The sequence below is a fragment of the Ursus arctos genome, unplaced genomic scaffold (genome assembly GCF_023065955.2).
Source record: "Ursus arctos isolate Adak ecotype North America unplaced genomic scaffold, UrsArc2.0 scaffold_31, whole genome shotgun sequence".
NCBI classification, from domain to species: domain Eukaryota; kingdom Metazoa; phylum Chordata; class Mammalia; order Carnivora; family Ursidae; genus Ursus; species Ursus arctos.
Window position 1 is genome coordinate 974,725 of NW_026622997.1, and position 19,329 is coordinate 994,053.

A 19,329-nucleotide genomic window follows, 5' to 3' on the forward strand; every position below is an offset into this window, starting at 1 on the left:
GTGTAACCAATGGTAATTCATAATAGGAGCTAATAAATTTTCGTAGTCTAATGAATTACTGGAATTGGGAAGAGTAGGACTTGACTTTCTGTTATGAGAACATTAAAATGTTGAAGTAAAAAGGAATCTGGAAGTAGTTCACTGGATTTAAAGGTTGCCTCTTATGACATAGAAGAGATTCGTCTGTACAAAATACAGATACCTGGGTTTCCTTTTTTTTTTTTTTTAAAGATTTTATTTATTTATTTGACACAAAAAGAGACAGCCAGCGAGAGAGAGAACACAAGCAGGGGAGCGGGAGAGGAAGAAGCAGGCCCATAGCATAGGAGCCTGATGTGGGGCTTGATCCCAGAACACCGGGATCACGCCCTGAGCCAAAGGCAGATGCTTAACCACTGTGCCACCCAGGCACCCCTCCTTTTTTTTTTTTTTTTTTTTTTAATACCTGTCTCTTCCTAATTTAGCTCCTGTCCTTTTGGAAGGAAATCTTTCCTTCCTGTGGCCTGTTTCTCTCATTGTTCTACAGGTAACATGAGTGTACGGACTTCCTAGGTTTGATCTTTATGCCCAACTCTATCTTGTCTACACGGTGAGAAGAATGTTCCTCAAGCACATTTTTGTCCCTGAGTCTCAGCTTGGCTGGTTCAATTGCAATGTTTGTTGGTGTGAGGACACCCTACCCTGGGCCACCTGCATAGGGTGCCGGTCAAGGAGCATCCTGCCACCTCCAGGCTGCCCTCCAGGGATTTGGGATAGGTGGTGGGAATGAGGAGGAAGGAGAGAGGGTGGATGAGTGCTTCAAGAGTGAGAAGTGCCCTATTCATGGGGCTTGGCATCTGGGGGGGGGACAGACTGAGAGCTCTGGGCAGGGGACACCTTTGTACTTGGAAATGTTGAAGATGCTGGGTGCCCCAGGGAGGTAACTTTTGAAAATGGAATTTAATCCCCAGGTTCTTCTGTTTGATTCTAGTTGGGAAGTTGAATACTGCTGTGCGTACAGCTGCCATCCCAGGAACTAGAAAGTACAGGAAGTGGCATCAGGTGAGACTCGAACGCAGCTTGAGGATTCCAGGCCCAAAGTGCTAGCCGCTGCTTCATGGGACCGAGGATGGATAGCATCGTTGTGGTTAAATATCTCCTCTAAATAAATGCAGTGTCTCCAATTCGGAGGTGGGTCAGGCTTCCACGGGGCCAAGCTGATAACGGACTCTGACCTGCACTGTCGCTGAAGAGGCGATGAGCAGAATACAAGTCAAGGCAGTCGGGGCACTCTCCAGCCCGCTTTGTTGCTATCCAGAGTTTGTGAGGTCTGCAGCCTACACAACTTAGGGGGTTCTGTTTAAGAAAAAGAATAGACGTTATCAACACAGAATTAGATGCAGCCACTCTCAGGTGTATGTGATATATCTGAGGATAAGAGGCAGCAGTCTTATCTACTCTCCATGATAATACACTTGGCACTTTTACAAAACATGTTTCACACAGGGCTACCCCTTCCAGGGCCTTGGGGGGTGCGTGCAAGTCAGGGGTCATGATAAACACTTCTCTGAAGGGCTGTTTGGCAGTATCTTTCAAGATAATCTCCCTCAACAATTTTTCTTTAAGTACAAAAAAATTAAAAATATTTGTTTAAGAATGTTCATTGTAATATTTTGCGATATCAGAAATTTGAAAATGTGCCCATTCACTTGATGGAAATAATAGCCAGCTACTAAAAATGCTGGGATGGAGGTAGGTACCCACATGTTGGCTTGGCAGTTTTGGGAGAGGATTTACTTTAAATCAAACAAACAAACCCCAGCAATTTCTCAATTGTAATATAGAGCATGATGTAATTTTTATGTCTTAATTTGTGGGTTTATATACTCACTTTTAAATAGGTTCGAGGAATATATACCAAAGTTGGTATCAATTTTTCTGAGAAATGGAATTGGGGGCTAAAGGAGCTTTTCATGTTTTGCCATGTTCACCTTTGTGACATACTTTTTTTGTTTACAGGTGTCTATCACTTTGGATATTAAAAGTGATAATCTACCAAGAGATAAACGCCCTTCCGTAGAGGGTTTAGAAGTCTTGTTTACTCCACGTTGACCCCGTACTGGGCTCAGCATGGCCGTGAGCATAGCACAGAAAATAAAAGGGATAGAAGATGGAATCCGTGAGTGCAAAGGGTGAGCAGTTGGCTACGGGAAAACCACAGAAGACAAATGCAACACGTTAATAGTGGCTGGGAAACCGGGGAGGCTCCTTTGAAGATCTGACCACTAGGGCACAGAAGGAAAAATTTTACATACAATTTGACCATTGAAAAATGGTTTAGGGACCATTTACAGAACCCAGGGGTAAGAATTTTTAATGCAGAGATTTCCAAAAGACACGTCCTGATTCTTCAAAGCCTCTTGAATCAGAAATGCCAAAATGTGAGTCATCAGTAGAGACCAAAGTAGAAGGAAAGAGAGAATGGAGAGAGGAGCCGTCCAGCCCTCAGCAAGCACTGCTCGGGTGTGCATCATTCTCTGAGGGTGTTAACCAGGCCGGGAGGCCGGCTGGGTGCGGAGGACCCAGAGGAACCAGGGCTGGCCCCACGCCGCTGCAGGTGCTCCCAGGCCCCGGGCGCCGCGCTCGCCGCAGCCTTCCCGCGCGGCGCGGAAGCGGTTGCGCGCACCTGCCGACGCCGTGGCTGCGGAGCGCGCGGCCCGAGGGAGCACGAGGCGGGCGGGGGGTCTCCGGGCTCCCGGGCGGGGACTCCGGGGCTCTGGGAGCGCGCCGGAGCGCGCAGGGTCGTTCTCTGGGGTCGGTTCAGGGCCGCGCTCGCAGACCCTCTCTGTGGGTCGGGCGCCTCTCCACCCGTGAAATGGAGAGGTGACTCTCGAGCCTGGCTTGCGGCGACCGGGGAGGGAGGCGGGGTGCGGTCCGCAAATTCGCGGCCGTGGCGTGCGCCGCAGGGGTGCCCTCGCACCAGCGTCCGACCGCCAAGAAAACCCAGAGCCGCCTGGAGCCGGTGGAACGGACGGCTGACGGCGGCGGCGCCGGCTCTCCCCGCGCTGGCTCCGGGGCGCCGCAGCCCGCGGCCACGACCACCGAGAGCTCGCACCGCCCGCAGTCCTAGAGCGGACCGGAAGTGCGCGCCTGGCCGGCGGGGACGTGCGGGCGGCTGCGCGTCGGGGAGCCCCGCCGGCCGGGAGGGTGGCCCTGCGCCCGGCGTCGCGCGGCCGCTCTGCGTTCCTCGGGGGCGGAGCCGCGGCTGAGGGACGCCGGGGTGCGAGCGGCCGCCGGGCTCGGCTCCGGAGCGACCTTCCCCGCGCCGGGCCGCCCGGCTGCGGGGCCCAAGCGTCGTGAGGCCCGCGACGGCCTCGGTCACGTCGGGGTTCGGCGTGGCGGGTCCCGTGCTGCGCGGTTCTGCGCTGGGCGCGGTTCTGGTCTGCTCGGAGCGCGGCCGCCCGTCCCGCGGACTCGCTCCAGTGACGCCGTGTCGTCCCGGACACAAGTCGTCCTCCGTGGCTGCCGTCGTTCTGTGTTCACGACGACTTCCCGGACTCAGCGCGGGGGCGGCGCGCAAGGCAAGCGGCCCACCTGCCCAGACCCCGGGCGCAGAGAGCGGCGCGCTGAACTTCGGGGCTCAGGATGGCCGCCGCCTCCGGGCTCCTCCCGGGCCTGGCTGGCCGGGCTGCAGGGGAACACGCGGAGATTATCAGAGTGAAGGTTAAGGAAGAAGACCACGTGTGGGATCAGGAGTCCTGCCCACAGAAGGACGCGTCTCACACCCGGGAGCTCTGCCGTCTGCGCTTCCGACAGTTCTGCTACCAGGAGACTCCCGGACCCCGCGAGGCGCTGAGCCGGCTCCGGGAGCTGTGCCGACGCTGGCTGCGGCCCGAGACCCACAGCAAGGAGCAGATCGTGGAGCTGCTGGTGCTGGAGCAGTTCCTGACCATCCTGCCCGAGGAGCTGCAGGCCTGGGTGCGGGAGCAGCAGCCGGAGAGCGGCGAGCAGGTGGTGACTGTGCTGGAAGATCTGGAGAGGGAGCTGGATGAGCCTCGACAGCAGGTGAGACCTGGCAAGTGCCAGCTTCCCTGGGGAATTTGAGTTCATGGGTCCAAGGTGGAGTGCGTGCGGTGAACTTCACGCTGGTGGCTGCGGACTCTGGTTTGGGGCGTTACCATTTGACCTCCGGTGCAGAGGAATGCATTCATGCAATGGGATGACAGTGTTGATGTTAAGTGATAGCGGATCCAGGTAACTCGATTTAACCAAATGGGAAACCTTGGTCCAACGCTTACCAGCAGAAAATATATTTATTTAGTGACTGTGAGGGTAAAGTAGCTGTCTCTTCTTAGGATGCCCACTACCTTAACCATATATGAAAACTAATCAGTATAAGAATATAAGGAATACCTTCTAGGAGACACAAATAGAGAAGTAGCCAAATGTAATAGAAATAATCAGGAAAGGGTGAATGATGGGATTTGGATTCCGTAATAGGCCCTGTCACTAATGAGCTGTGTAACCTTGGGCATATCACACCTTCTCTGGGCTTTAATGTCTTCATCTGTACAACAAAGAGATTCATTGCATCGTTTTCTAGATACTTCCCAGTACTTGGAGTTGTTGGTACGGGAAGTGTATTGAGCCCAGTATTTGGTCTTTCACCATGACATTAGAGATTATTTTTAAGAGAGTATACTTGCTTCTAGGACAGTGATTTTAGACCATTATGGATGTTGCCAAACACTCTTACGTTGCTATAATGATAGCATCCATACACTTACCTGAATCCTTTAAATATGAACATATTATGTATACAGTCTGATCTGTTAAAACACATTTTTCTGAAATGCACATCTGTCATATGAGACTGATAAATAGGGACCTGAGTCTGTATGATGCTGAAATTGACTCATACGTGAAGTTGACCAGCACGTGGATGTTTTGGGCCACCAGGTAAGAGTGGCTTAATGGAAAGTATCTGACGATAGTGGAATGCAGCGCATTTTGAAGACAGACAGTGCTGTGCCAAATGCCCATTCACCTCCACGCCCTTCCTCTGGGCTCTCTTGGCCACACGCTCTGTTTTGGAGATGCTCATTTGCATGGCTCCCTCCCATCTTTGTGCATTGTTAAACTTTTTTGTGTTCCAGAAAATGAGCAAGCACAGGGGTTTACAAGTGGCACAGGAGCATGCTGGTGATAAAATTCCTGCTACTGAGCGTAAAAGAAGAAAAGCTTTGGGGCGCCTGGGTGGCACAGCGGTTAGGCATCTGCCTTCGGCTCAGGGCGTGATCCCGGCGTTATGGGATCGAGCCCCACATCAGGCTCCTCCACTATGAGCCTGCTTCTTCCTCTCCCACTCCCCCTGCTTGTGTTCCCTCTCTCGCTGGCTGTCTCTATCTCTGTCGAATAAATAAATAAATAAAATCTTTAAAAAAAAAAAAAAAGAAGAAAAGCTTTAACAATTGAAGAAAAGCTCGAAATTATAAAACGCTATGAAGAAAATGGAAGAACCTGTGACACTGATGGATGCGAGGGAGTCAGCTTTGCATTCGGTTCGAGACCACACTGGGAAAACGAAGGGGAGTTACGTTGCTGGGCCAGTGCCAGTGCTCAGGGTGGTTAGAACAAGACGTGAGGAAATGAAGGACGTGGAACATCTGTTAAGTGTGTGGACTGAGGACCAAACACGGAAGCAGTCAGAGGCAGCCTTTCTCAGAATAAAGAGAAGGTCTTCACGGTATGTGAACACTTTAAGATGAAAGCTGGAAGTCCTGCAGAAGTGCTTTCATTTAGCGTAAGTAGTGTCTGCTCAGTGACTTCGAGAACTGCCACACCTTCTGCAGCGTTAAGCCCTCCGGTGAGGCTGTGAGTGCAGATGGAAGAAGTGTAGACGGTTCTCCCAGTGTTACGAAATTTGGCTGATGAAGAAGGCTGTACCTGGGATCAGATTTTTAATTTTGATGAAACAGTGTCTGTTGGAAGCAGATTCTCTCAAGAGCCTGTATCTTGAAGGAAGAAACACACACTCGAGGGCTGAAGGCTACAGAAGATCGTCTGGTGTGATGCTGGGTGGAAATGCCCGTGAGGGTGTAAAGCTCAAGCCTGTTGTGGTTCATCACTTTGCCTGCCCACAAGCTTTGAAAGGACTTGCAAGCCTAGCTTGCTATAGTTCTAGCAGAGAGGCTGCAAAACGGGGAGGTACTTGTTGGTCTTTTAGGTGATGTTTTTGTAGGTGATCTAAAAAAGTAACTGCAAGAGGAAAAAATTGTCTTTTAAAATTCTTTTAATTCTCAAGAATTATAAGCCATCCAAGCCATCCTCCAGCAGTTGCTTTCTTCAAGTATCAAAGTTCTCTTTTCCCTCCTAATACAACTTCTTTACTCCAGCCCCTTGATCAGGGTGTGGTATCAGCCTTTAAAGCTCATTACTTAAGGAGAACGTTCAAGATGTTTACTGCACCTACAGTGTTTGCATTCTGGAATAAATTCAACATTAAACTTGCCGTTGATAGTATTGTAGAGGTTTGGAATGATGTCACGAAAGCCTGCTTGCTTGGAGTGTAGCGTAACATTCTCCCTGATTTAGGTCATGATTCTGAAGGCCCTGAACCCTCATGAGAGCTGCCCCAAGCAGAGCCAGCTGTGTTGCTCGGCAGAGGAGGCTGAATCTGAGAAGTTGGGATCAAGGATGTTGGGGAGCTGCTGCAGTCCCGCGCAGACGAGCTCTTCACGTAAGAGCTGCAACAGGTAGTCACTCAGGCACAAATGGAAGGTGTGGGAGAAACTACCCCGAAAGAGGTTACTTCCGCGTCACTTTCTGCTCTAGGTCCACTGGAGAAGGAGTGCCAGTGGGCCAGACATAACGCAGAACGCGGTGGGATCGCACTTCCGCGTAAGGTCCTGTTTGGAGCCATAGAAGCTGCTGCTTTATGAACAAAGGAAGATGTTTAAGCAGCAAAAACTGGATATTTTTTTATGTCAATGCCAAAGAAGTAAAAAGAAGACAATGAGCCAGAACCATTACTATACTTCTTCTAAAATCACTACATTTCTCTTTTCTTTTTTTTTTTAAAGACTTTATTTATCTACCTGTCAGCACAAGCAGAGGGGAGTGGCAGGCAGAGGGAGAAGCAGGCTCCCCACTAAGCAGGGAGCCCGACGTGGGACTTGATCCCAGGACCCCGGGGTCAGGACCTGAGCTGAAGGTAGACGCTTCACCGACTGAGCCCCCCAGGTGCCCCAAATCACTACGTTTCTTGGAAAATGTGCAAATGCTTCTCCACCTGGACTTCTGATGGCAGCATCTCTAACCTTGCTCCACCCTTTCCTCGTACCTCTTTCTAACACAGTAGCTTCACCTTTGTAAGGTAAAGTCCTATGTGAAATGTAATCATTCTTTTTAGTATGTCTTTTTGACTATGCTTTTAGTGCTTTTATTTTTACTAGAATTGCTACAGTTTTATTAGCACTGTGATGACAAAGTTGTGTAGATGTTCAGTAGTCTATCCTGTAATTTTATTTTCTCCATAAACCTGGTTACTTTTTTGTATGGTTTTGCAGAAAGCATGTTTTTTCATGAGTTCACATATTCTAACATAGATGCCTGTATACGCAGTTTCTTACCTCTAGCCAGCACATCTTCTCCCTTTGTTTCAAATAAACAATACTGGTTTTTCCCTTAAGATGTGCTTGTTACTTTAGAATTTTCCTCTTTCAGCTTTATTGAGAAATGTAGCCATTGGTAGGACTTGGTGTTTGGTCAGTTCTGGGTAATGTTCATATTTGATCGTTTTTCATACGACTCAGGATTATAGGTATCTCCTCGTCTTATGGAATATTTCGTTTGCATATGTGTTTCTCATTGCTCTCGTTTCTGTGTGGTTTCTGGAGGAAGGGGACAATGCCATCGTTGCAGACACGTTTAGCTGCCAGCTGGACACAGGCGTCCCTGCTTCAGAAAGTTCCGCTCCGCCCCACTTCACTTTACTCCACTTGCCCTTGCAGAACACCTGCATTGGTACAGCAATGGCTCCTTTGCATCAGAATGAAAATCCTCTATGGATTTCTGCTGGTGAGCAAACACGGGGACGAATGCAGTCCTTGTACAGGCGAAGCAGCCCCGCGTGGACTTGCAGAAAGTGGGGAGACTGTTGGCTGTGTGCCATTTCGGCTTACAGTGGTTTTCGTAGGAACGCTCTACTCCTGTACAGCGGGGAGACCTGCATCCGCTCTCCCCTCTTCCCTCCTTCAAACATGATGGTTCTGCTCCTGTTGCCCACGTACCTGCCTACGTGCTTTTCCGGCTTTCCTTGTACTCGAGTTGGCTGTGCAGCATGGCTCTGGCCGGGGAGAAATAGGCATGTTCTCTGGGGGTTTCTGGGAAAGTTTTTACTTTCCTTATAAAATGGGACAGATGTGTTTAGTTCCGTATTTTCCCACTTCCTGTTTTGAACATAAATGTGTCTGGAGCCGTTTCAGAAACTTCTTTATTCGGTTGATAAATTTTAGGAGAGGAGGTTGACAATACTAGAAACAAAGTTGTTTCTATCCGTAGATACTGCTGATGAATATAAAATTATCTGTAATCTGTACATTTTAAAGCATAACATTTCACTAGCTGACATCTGAACATTGCTATGGACTCTGTTTTTTTTTCATTTTTTATTTTTAAAAAAATCATAGCAGCATTGAGCATAGGAAATGATGAGATGCCATCAATACCTAGTAAAGTGAATATAATGTTATATAATAATATTATATATAGTATATTTTTATGTATATGCTTTTATATATGCTTTACTAATCCAGCAAAAATGAGCAAAAAACCCCCACTTAATTCTAAGTTTTATTGTCAACTATAGGATAACTCCTGATTATTTAAGCTAGCATTTCTTTTCAGTGTCTACAAAGGGGGAGTTAGCCAATTAGCTAAAATAGATCAGGACATGCAAATCAACAGTATTTTATGGTAATCTGGGTTGTGTGACAACTTCATTAGGAATTTGATAATGTAGATTAATGAATATTTCTGGGGCAGTGTTAAGAACTTACACGTGCATTATAATGGACTTTATGCCCATTGTATGCCATCTATAGTAATATGGATAAAAAGTTTTTTTAAAATATGCATGGCTTGTTTAATTTGCCATAATAATTGTTTTCCATTGCTTAGCTTGTCACACCTTAACATTGAAAATCTCAGCACAAGCTCAGCTGTCCCTGAGACCGTCACTTCCAAACAATAAGGTCTTCCAGACTTACATTTCCCTATGCCAGATCCAGACTACATACAAAAATCTCCTATCTGAATGTATAATACACTACAAATCAATAAGCAAAAGGACACATACCCCAATAAAAAATCAGCAAAAGACTTGAACACGCACTGTACAGAAAAAGGATAACGGGCCCATGAAACTAAAACAATGACTCAATCTTACTAATCAGAAAAATGCAAATTTAAACAATAGGTGGCACCACTTTATTCCAGCCAGTGTGGATTAAAAGTGCTGACATGACCAAATTTGGGTAAGGATGTTGAGCCACGAGAATGCTTATGTCCTGGTAGGAATAAGTTGTTTTGGCCACTTCAGAAACATCTACCACGTGTAGCCATCCATACTGTATGATCCAACAAACCTACTCCCAGGTATGTGTCTACAAGAAACACTTTCAAAGACATGTAAAATAATATTCATAGCGGCATTATTGCAATTGCCAGAAACGCTGAACAAGTGAAATGACTATTAAAAATGGAGTAGGTGAACATAATTATGGTGTATTTGTACCATTGGATACTTTACAACAGTGAAAATAAATGAACAACCACATACAACAGTGTGGATGAATTTCACAAACATAGTGTTGAGCAAAGAAGTCAGACAAAAATAAATACACGTCTGATTTTGTTTATATAAAGCTCAAAAAGCAAAATGACTCTGGTGATGGACGTCCGCGTCGTAGTTACTTCTGGGGAAGAGAGTAGGGCACACGTAGCCTTCTGAGACGTTGATCACGTTCAGGGAGGTTCACTTTGTGATAAATCACTGAGCTCTATGCTTATGAGCTGTGTACTTTTTTCTAAGCATTTTTTAACTCCAGTTAAAAATCGTAGTAATTGCGGGGCGCCTGGGTGGCTCGGTTGGTTGAGCAGCTGACTCTTGGGTGAGATCGAGCCCCATGTGGGCGCCACACTGAGTGTGGAGTCAGCTTGACATTCTCTCTCTCCCTCTCCCTCTGTCCCTCCCCCTGCTTGTGTACTCTCTTTCTCTTTGTCTGAAATAAATAAATCCTTAAAAATTGTATTAATGAAAAGATTTTTATCCCATCGTGGTGTCTCCTGCATGATAGGCTGGGGTATTTGACTATGTGCACATTTTTAGATTCATATGTCATGTGAATGAGGAATTATTTTTGTAAAGCAAAGACCTAGTGAGGGAAATTTCCAGAATTAACCAGGTTTGTAAATGCCCTCCAAAGGATAAGCTAAATTTTTACTTGGATTTTGCAAGTTAGATGCAGAGCGTGGGTAATATGGCAGAGCAAGAATTGATTAGGTTTCTACACCTAATGGTGTGGAATAGGTCCGATTTTTTCATTATTTTATCCTTGAGAATATTTGGCAAGGCAGACCAAGTCTGAAATGTTTGGTTTGACTGCAGTATGAGGCTGTTGTGCAAGAAAGCAGGCTTGGCAAGAATGTGAAGTGGCCAGGCTCTTCCACTGTATGGAGCCCACTCGCAGAGGTGGGAGCAGGTGCCATAGTCAGAGCTCCAGCCAGAGAGTCCAGGCCTGTTATTTGTGTCCTTTACACCGGAAGGTATATTAAATAAATACAGATCAGAATTTCTGTTTTTAGGGAGATGACAACTTGCTTTCTTTTAAAAAAGTAGCTTTCGTGGTCTGTTTTGTTTTATTTATTTTTTAAAGGATTTTTATTTATTTATTTGTTTGTGACAGAGAGAGCACAAGCAGGGGGAGCTGCAGGCAGAGGGAGAAGCAGGCTCCCCACTGAGCAGGGAGCCTGATGCGGACCCGATCCCAGGACTCTGGGATCATGACCTGAGCGGAAGGCAGACGCTTCACCAACTGAGCCACCCAGGTGCCCCCAAAATGGTTTCTTATGGGAGTGGGGGTGGAGTAGAATATAAACAAGACTTCTCTGAATATTTATTTTAATTTTTTAATATCATGTAAATGTTTTAAATATTTTAAAAGCAATGTTAAAATGTTTAAACACAGAAACAGATGAACTCAACCGCATATCAAATTAATAACAATAACAGCAGAACAATAACTCAGGTGACTTGAACACGGGGTTCTGATTATATACTCTGTGGGGTGCCGTCTGTGGGCATAGAAAGCCACAAAGAGATACCGCTGCACAACACATGGCACTTAATTCTGAAACTTGGGTGTTTATTGTGGGTCAGAGCATATGTGTAAATACAAACATTGTACTGAACTGGGTTTTGTTCGTGTCGCTGTGGGAGAAGGAGGTGTTAAAATGGAATACGGAGAGGTGAGGTAAGTCTAGTGGTATTGACATGGAATGGAATTCATGATAATCTAGACGTATATTTACCAGCTCTGTTCATGAAAGGGCCTGGAGGGGAGGACGCACCATTAACAGCGAGCCTACCTGCTATTCAGTCTTCGTTACTAACACGGTTGCTCTACAGTGAATCAAGACTTCTGGGGGAAAACAGTTGGAACTAGATCTGGGAAAATACAGCGTGGTCCTTGGGTTCATTGTTCTGGAAAGCATGGATGTGCTAAACACACTAGTGGGGTTGTGTTCAAGGATGCAGGAACCTGATGAAAGGGACGCTGGGGGCTAAATGGGAGACAGTTTAAGATCAAGGTGAGTAAGGATGGAATGGATTACAAAGTAAGTCTATACTGATATTCAAGATGAGAGACAGAGGGGCACCTGGGTGGCTCCGTCGGTTAACTGTCTGACTCTTGCCGTTGCTCAGGGCATGATCTCAGGGTCGTGAGATGGAGCCCCGCCTTAGGCTCTGTGCTGAGCGTGAAGCCTGCTTAAGAGTTTGTCTCCTTCACACGCCTGCCATTCTCTCTCCCCAAAAAGAGACAGAAAGCTCTTTACAGAAAATTGCTGGCTAGTAAATGTAGAAGGAATGATAAAGACAGGCAGTCATTTTGCAGCCTCCAGTATAAAAATCGATCAAAATCATCAGTGAATGCTCAGAGTGTTGGGGAATGGGCTATTTATGGAGTTCCACGCTATCCCCCCATAGCTGACTTACTGATTCCAGTGGGAAAAGTGCATGGGTAGAGCTGGTGGTCACTACCTGAGCTAAGACGTGATCACGTTATCAGTAATGAGATGACGTGATCGCGTGTGCCCTGAGACACTCCACAGGAAGTACACAGCACTTACGTAGCCTTCTTCCAGAAATTACTCACCTGAGTCCATTTGCAAAGAAAGAATAAGACAAATCCCTAACGTGGGATACTCTGTAACATAACTGGCTCTGACTTTTCAAAAATGGAATGACCTAAAAAGGCAGAAAACTATTTTAGATTAAAAGAATCAAAAGACATAATAACCAAAAGCAGTGAATAAATATTGTTTCACAGAGTTAAAAAAAACATAAAATATATTTTGAGGACAGTTAGGGAAATTTAATTATAAACCATATATGAGATGATTAGTGTAAGGAGGAGATAATGTGTTCTTTTTCACCCAACACAGTCATCCAAACGGATTGGCTTCTTTCCCCGTCCATAACACTGGGGTAACGTTTTCCACATTTATTCCAAGACAACTGTTAGATTCCTCTCTGGGCTGAATAGCTCATTAGTAACTCTTAAATAATTTGCATAACCTCACCCCAGGTATTTATTTTTAGTTGCTCACACCGAAATCCATTTACAATTTTCTTTTAATTATCACAATTTAGGGAGGATTCCGTTAATGTGTTTCTGTTGTTATTCCCCCAAACAGCAACCACGGGGATGAGTATCGGCCTCTGTCCAGTGGAGGCAGCTTTTGTTGTCTGGCTCTGGCTTTATTAGTCCCAGCACTTTTTATTTCTTCTTATCCCGTCTTGGACTCCTCCTAAGAGTTCAGTGAAGACTTTTGTCTTCTTATGTTCTATTTCAGTAGAAGAATGTTCTGAGGTTTGCGCAGTGGTCTGTGCAGTGAGCACGTCTGTTAATTTCCAGATGTTCCTGTTTGTCCTCAGGTCCCACAGGGCACAGATGGGCTGGAAATTCCTATGGAGGAAATGACTCCTGTGGACACCACAGAGGGGTCCTTAGGTGCCCAGCTGCAGCCGGTGGAAGATGGAATGGAATGTCACTCTCCAGAGCCACACCCACTGCAAGATAACGGTGAGGACGGTGTGGTCTGAGAGATGAGATTGGAGAGCAGGAAGGGTCCAGTCCTGAGAAGTAAGCAGAGCTCATCCATTGCCGCCTTACTGAGCATAGCTGAAGGAAAAGTCGCGTCGTGTGAGGCTGTTAGAGGAGTTGAATGAAGCAGCCACGTGGTAATGTAAGAAATAGTTGAATACGGTTCCAGTAGTTGAATACCTGTGGCTCTCCGTGGACATTCTGCAGTGGAGTTAAGTACCTGTGGATAAGCCAGATGTCTGTGGGGCGTGCTTGTCAGTGTAGCCATAGGTCCCACTTCTATAGCCTCTGCCGCAAATTTTGTCACATACGATGTTTAAGACTTGGAAATACTACTTAGAAATTCTATTAAAGAAAATGAGGGGCGCCTGAGTGGCTTAGTCAGTTAAGCGTCTGTCTGGGGCTCAGGATCGAGCCCCACATCGGGCTCCCTGCTCAGCCGGGAGTCTGCTTCTCCTTCTTCCTCTGCCCCTCCCCCTGCTTGCTCACTCACACTCTCTTAAATAAATAAGTAAATATCTTTTTAAAAATCTATTACTGTATTGCTGAGGCTTTTCTAGCCAAAAAAATTGTCTTTTGTAGGTAGTAAGTAAATAAATAACATCAATTTACTTCTTGTTTTTCATAAAACAGTGCTTTACTTTAAGGCTAATCCCAGATACTGCTCTGGAAGGTCACATCCTGGCTTTCTGCTCTTTACTGTGTCAGCACTTTTTGTTCCGGGCTGGGGTTCTTCATTTACCTTCTGTTCCTCCAAGGCTGGACTCCCGAACTAAAACTGTATTCCACCAGCTTGTGTGCTCATAGCCTCTGCTTCTACCTCAAACGCTAGTAGCTACTTGGGTAGTATATATATTTCTAATTATATTCCCAAATATTCTAATTGGTTTTTTCTTCATATTTTAGGGTCATTTTTGTGGCTTTCCATGATGTCTCAAAGCATGGGTGATGATAACCCTAGTAGCTTAGACACTGATGAACCAGAAATTGAACCAGAAAACATGAGAGAGAAGTTCTGCAGAAGCTTAGCAGTGTTACTGGAAAACAAAAGTAATAATACCAAGATATTTTCTAAAGCGAAGTACTGTCAGTTAGTAAGGGAAGTGAAAGAGGCGAAAGCAAAGGCGAGAAAGGACTCCGTTGACTCCCGTCGCTTGGCTAGATTTGATGTGATCCTCGTACAAGGAAATGAGAAGCTGATTGAGGCTGTCAATGGGGAAACAGATAAAGTACGGTATTACTTGCACAGCGAGGAGTTATTTGACATTCTGCATGACACCCATCTCAGCATTGGACATGGTGGGCGTACCCGCATGGAAAAAGAGTTACAAGCAAAGTACAGGAACATCACGAAGGAAGTCATAATGCTATACTTGACTCTCTGCAGACCGTGCCAACAGAAAAACTCAAAACTCAAGAAAGTTCTAACATCAGAGCCAATGAAGGAAGTGAATTCAAGATGCCAAGTGGATCTTATCGACATGCAATTGAATCCTGATGGGGAGTATAAATTTATTATGCATTATCAAGACCTTCGTACGAGGTTGAGTTTTTTGCGGTCACTAAAATCTAAAAAGCCTAAGGAAGTTGCACATGCTCTTTTAGATATTTTTACAATCACTGGCGCACCCAGTGTCCTACAATCTGACAATGGGAGGGAATTTTCAAGGCAGATTGTCAGTGAGCTCAGTAATATTTGGCCAGAATTGAAAATTGTCCATGGGAAGCCTCTGCCCTGTGAAAGCCAAAGTTCTATGAATCAGAGTAATGAGGATATCCAGAATAGGATTATCTCCTGGATGCAGACTAACCGTTCGTCACACTGGGCTGAATTTTTGTGGTTCATTCAGATGACCCAAAATCAACCCTATCACCGAGGCATGCGGCAGGCTCCTTCTGCAGGCACCCTTAGCTCTGAAGCTAGACTAGGCCCGTGTCGTTGTCAGCTAGCTGAAGAACTTACTGCTCGCCTGCGTCCAGACAATGAGGTCGATCAGGCCGACGGAGAATTAGGAAGCACGCCAGGAGCGCAGTCTGCAGAGAACATGGAGACGGGCACGGACAGCAGTGATACCGGAGAGCATCTTTCTGCTTCTCCTCCAGGGGCCGCGAAGAAGCCTCCCGAAGACAGACTGAGATTTGTATCCTGTGTAGTTTGTGAGAAAGCACGCTCAGGGGCTCATAGTCGTGTACCGCGTGACGGAAACGTCCGTGCGATCCGCAGAGCGCCCCCTCCACATGACGCTGAGGGCTGTCGCCACAGAGGAGCGTGTAGTCTCTGCTGTGAGACCACGACAGTGAAAAGGAAACGTGACGAGATCCAGAGAAGTTTGACTGGTCAGACTTCCAAAATGCTGAAGCCGTCAGACACACCATTTTCCTTAGACAAAGTGGGAGATTGGGTAAGAGTCTGAGTGTGTGCTGCAGATGAGAGCAGGGGAAGAGCTTCATCACACGTCACTGTGCGCGTGTTGGGCGAGGATGTGTGCGGTAGAGACATGAAGCACCATTGGGCCAACTTGGGTTGGTTTTCTCCAGAGAAAAGCCCATTACTTTTAATGCCCCCCCCCCTTTCAGGTTGGAAGTTGTAACCTTGAATGCTGCTTTATCTGTTGTCTGGGGTCATGGCGGTATTTCTTTTACTCCTTTCTGGTGTCAGGCATTTCCTGGGGGGTGAGAAAGCTAAGACCGCGTGTGTGAGGGTGTGTTTCTCCAGGAGGGTGAATGTGGGAAAAGCCCATCTTAATGTTACTTTGTTTTAATTGTATGTAAGTTTGGGTGGGGAGGTAAGCCAGGAAAGGGCGGCTCAGGTCAAGTGAGAAGTATTTAGGAAGGGCAAGGGATGATCAGTTCGACTGGGGATACGGGTTTGTGTTGAGAAAAAGCTCAGTTTTCGGATTTAAATGGAGAGCATGAGATAAGGCCAAATAGATGTATTTTAAATCAGTAGGTTTTATAAAGTAGAGTTAATGTGAGTTTGGAGTTTTGAAACATGGAGGTTACGCATGATTTGGGCCAATGGTACCCAGAGTGTGATCTGCGGACCAGCACTGGTCTACAGAGGGCTAAGTACACTAATCAAGGAGTGTTCAGAAAGTCATAACAGTTTGACATCACCGTAGTATCCAGACCCGTGATGCATGAACTTGCGTTTTTGAATAGAACACGGCCCGGCTCGGGCATCACTAACCTCCCAGGGCCAGTCACTGTGGGGGGAGATGCACGCCAGTCAAGCACAGTTACAACGTGTGATGTTTGATGGCTAGTTTGCTGTAACTCGGAAAAATGGAAGCCTTTATTTATCTTTATAACTTAATTTTAAAACCATTTTTAAGTTTTTAATCAAGCCTAGTTTTTAATTTATAGTTTTTATCAGAAAAAGGAGGAAAGTAAAATTTGTATTGTTTATTTTTCATCATAATTTGCAGATGGCAAAACAACCTTCACTGGACTTTTTTGTCAAGAAAAAACATCCCTTTTCTGAATATGGCAGTAGTAGTAAGAGAAATGGTAACGATGGAAGTCGCCCAGAGCAGGTGAAAACCAGAAGAGTTCACACAAGTTTTACTCGGAAGTATGATCCCTCATATATCGAGTTTGGGTTTGTAGCCGTAATTGATGGTGAAGTGCTGAAACCACAGTGTATTATTTGTGGAGACATACTGGCTAATGAAGCAATGAAACCATCAAAACTTAAGCGGCATTTATATTCAAAACATAAAGAAGTAAGTTCACAACCAAAAGAATTCTTTGAGAGGAAGAGTAACGAATTAAAAAGCCAGCCAAAGCAGGTGTTCAGTGTTTCTCACATCAACATCAGTGCCCTGCGGGCTTCGTACAAAGTGGCGCTCCCGGTCGCCAAGTCTAAAACGCCCTACACGATCGCTGAGACGCTGGTGAAAGACTGCATCAGAGAAGTCTGTCTGGAGATGCTGGGTGAGTCCGCGGCGGAGAGGGTGGCCCAGGTGCCACTTTCCAATGACACCATAGCCCGGCGCATTCAGGAGCTGGCCAGCGACATGGAAGACCAGCTCATAGAGCAAATAAGAGAAGCAAAGTACTTCTCGTTGCAGCTCGATGAGTGCAGAGATATCGCTAACATGATCGTTCTGCTGGTGTACGTGCGGTTCGAACACGGTGATGATATCAAGGAGGAATTCTTCTTTTCAGCCACTTTACCGACACACACAACTAGCTCAGAACTGTACGAAGCTGTGAAGAATTACGTGGTCGACAAGTGTGGCCTGGAATTTAGGTTTTGTGTAGGAGTCTGTTCTGATGGCGCAGCCTCCATGACAGGAACGCACTCCGAAGTGCTTACCCAGCTCAAGGAGCTTGCGCCAGAATGCAGAATAACACATTGCTTCATTCATCGAGAGAGTCTGGCGATGAGAAGGGTATCCGCGGAACTAAACAGCGTGCTTACTGACACGATAAAAATTGTGAATTATGTCAAGTCTAACGTGTTAAGTTCAAGACTGTTCTCTTTACTGTGCGACAGTATGGAAGCTGATCACGAGCAGCTGTTAGTGCACGCCGAGATTCGGTGGCTATCACGGGGGAGAGTGCTGTCAAGAGTGTTTGAAATACGAAACGAACTCTTAGTGTTCCTGCAAAGCAAGAAACCAGTTTGGTCCCAGCTTTTCAAAGATGTGAATTGGACAGCCAGACTTGCTTATTTATCTGATATCTTCGGTATTTTTAATGATCTTAACGTTTCCATGCAAGGAAAGAACGCAACCTGTTTTTCAATGGCTGATAAGATTGAAGGACAAAAACGGAAGTTAGAAGCTTGGAAAAACAGAGTTTCTACAGATCGTTATGACATGTTCCATAATTTAACAACAGTTATCCATGAAGTGGGCAGTGACCTTGATATTGTCCATCTGCGAAAAGTTATCAACGAACATCTTACAAATTTGTTGGACTGTTTTGAATTGTACTTTCCATCGAAAGAAGATCCACGCGTAGGAAACTCATGGATCCAAAATCCATTTCTTTCATCAAAAGATAATGTAAATTTAACCGTAACCCTACAGGATAACTTGTTGAAGCTGGCTACGGATGAAGGGCTGAAAATGAACTTTGAAAGTACAGCATCACTTGCTTCCTTTTGGATAAAAGTTAAAAATGTGTACCCTGAGCTTGCTGAGGTGGCTCTGAAATCCCTTCTTCTGTTCCCCTCCACGTCCCTCTGTGAGACTGGGTTCTCCACTCTGAGTGTCATTAAAGCAAAACACAGAAACAGTTTAAATATCCATTATCCCCTGAGAGTAGCACTGTCATCCATCCAGCCGAGGTTAGACAGATTGACAAGCAAGAAGCAAGCTCACTTATCACATTAAAAACTTGAAAGTATTCAGTCGGGGTGTGCATATGCACATCATGGAATATGGAAAGTTACTAGGATAGCAGTTCTCTGTATAAATTGTCCATATGTACACTTTCAGTTAAATGTACAGTTTTTATAATTCTTTTCTTTCTTGCTATATTTATTAAAATGTAACTTTAAATCTGTTGCTTCTAATATTAAACAATTTGGTCTTACGTTTTGTACGTCTTTGTTGTTGTTGTATTTCATTAGGATATTTAGATTGTAGGATGACTTCTTTGAAATGGTGTCTTAGACCATGACGGGAAGTGGACTCGGGGCTGGAATTAGAATCGGGGTGCCAGGGTCAGGGAGGGGTGGGCTTCTCCAGCTGGTCCTGGGTGGAAGCTGACGTTGGGTTTCCTCTGTTGGTGCGCGTTTAGACGCAGTGCTTATGTGGCTGAGGTGGGGAAGCACCTTGTGGTGGTGTCATGGCTTTGGAGGCACGTTGCTAAGTTCCGATTTCGTCAGGGCGGGGGGGTCGGACCGCAGAGCCGGATCAGGCACAGGTGTTCAGGTTTTCCTGAGCCGATTGCTGCTGCGGTTCTGTGGGACAAGCCAGGGGTTTTAGCTCCTCTGGGGCATGTAATA

The 19,329-nt window shown here is 45.9% G+C and overlaps 1 protein-coding gene across 1 annotated transcript; it reads left to right on the plus strand.

Moving 5' to 3' along the window:
- Positions 1-3,165: 3,165 nt before the first annotated feature.
- SCAND3 (SCAN domain containing 3) lies at positions 3,166-18,914 on the plus strand. The gene is made up of 4 exons (XM_026489530.4): positions 3,166-4,044; positions 13,199-13,346; positions 14,274-15,769; positions 16,796-18,914. The coding sequence occupies exons 1-4, from the start codon at positions 3,625-3,627 to the stop codon at positions 18,710-18,712; spliced, it is 3,981 nt and encodes a 1,326-aa protein (XP_026345315.2). The 5' UTR covers positions 3,166-3,624; the 3' UTR covers positions 18,713-18,914.
- The last annotated feature ends 415 nt before the right edge of the window (positions 18,915-19,329 follow it).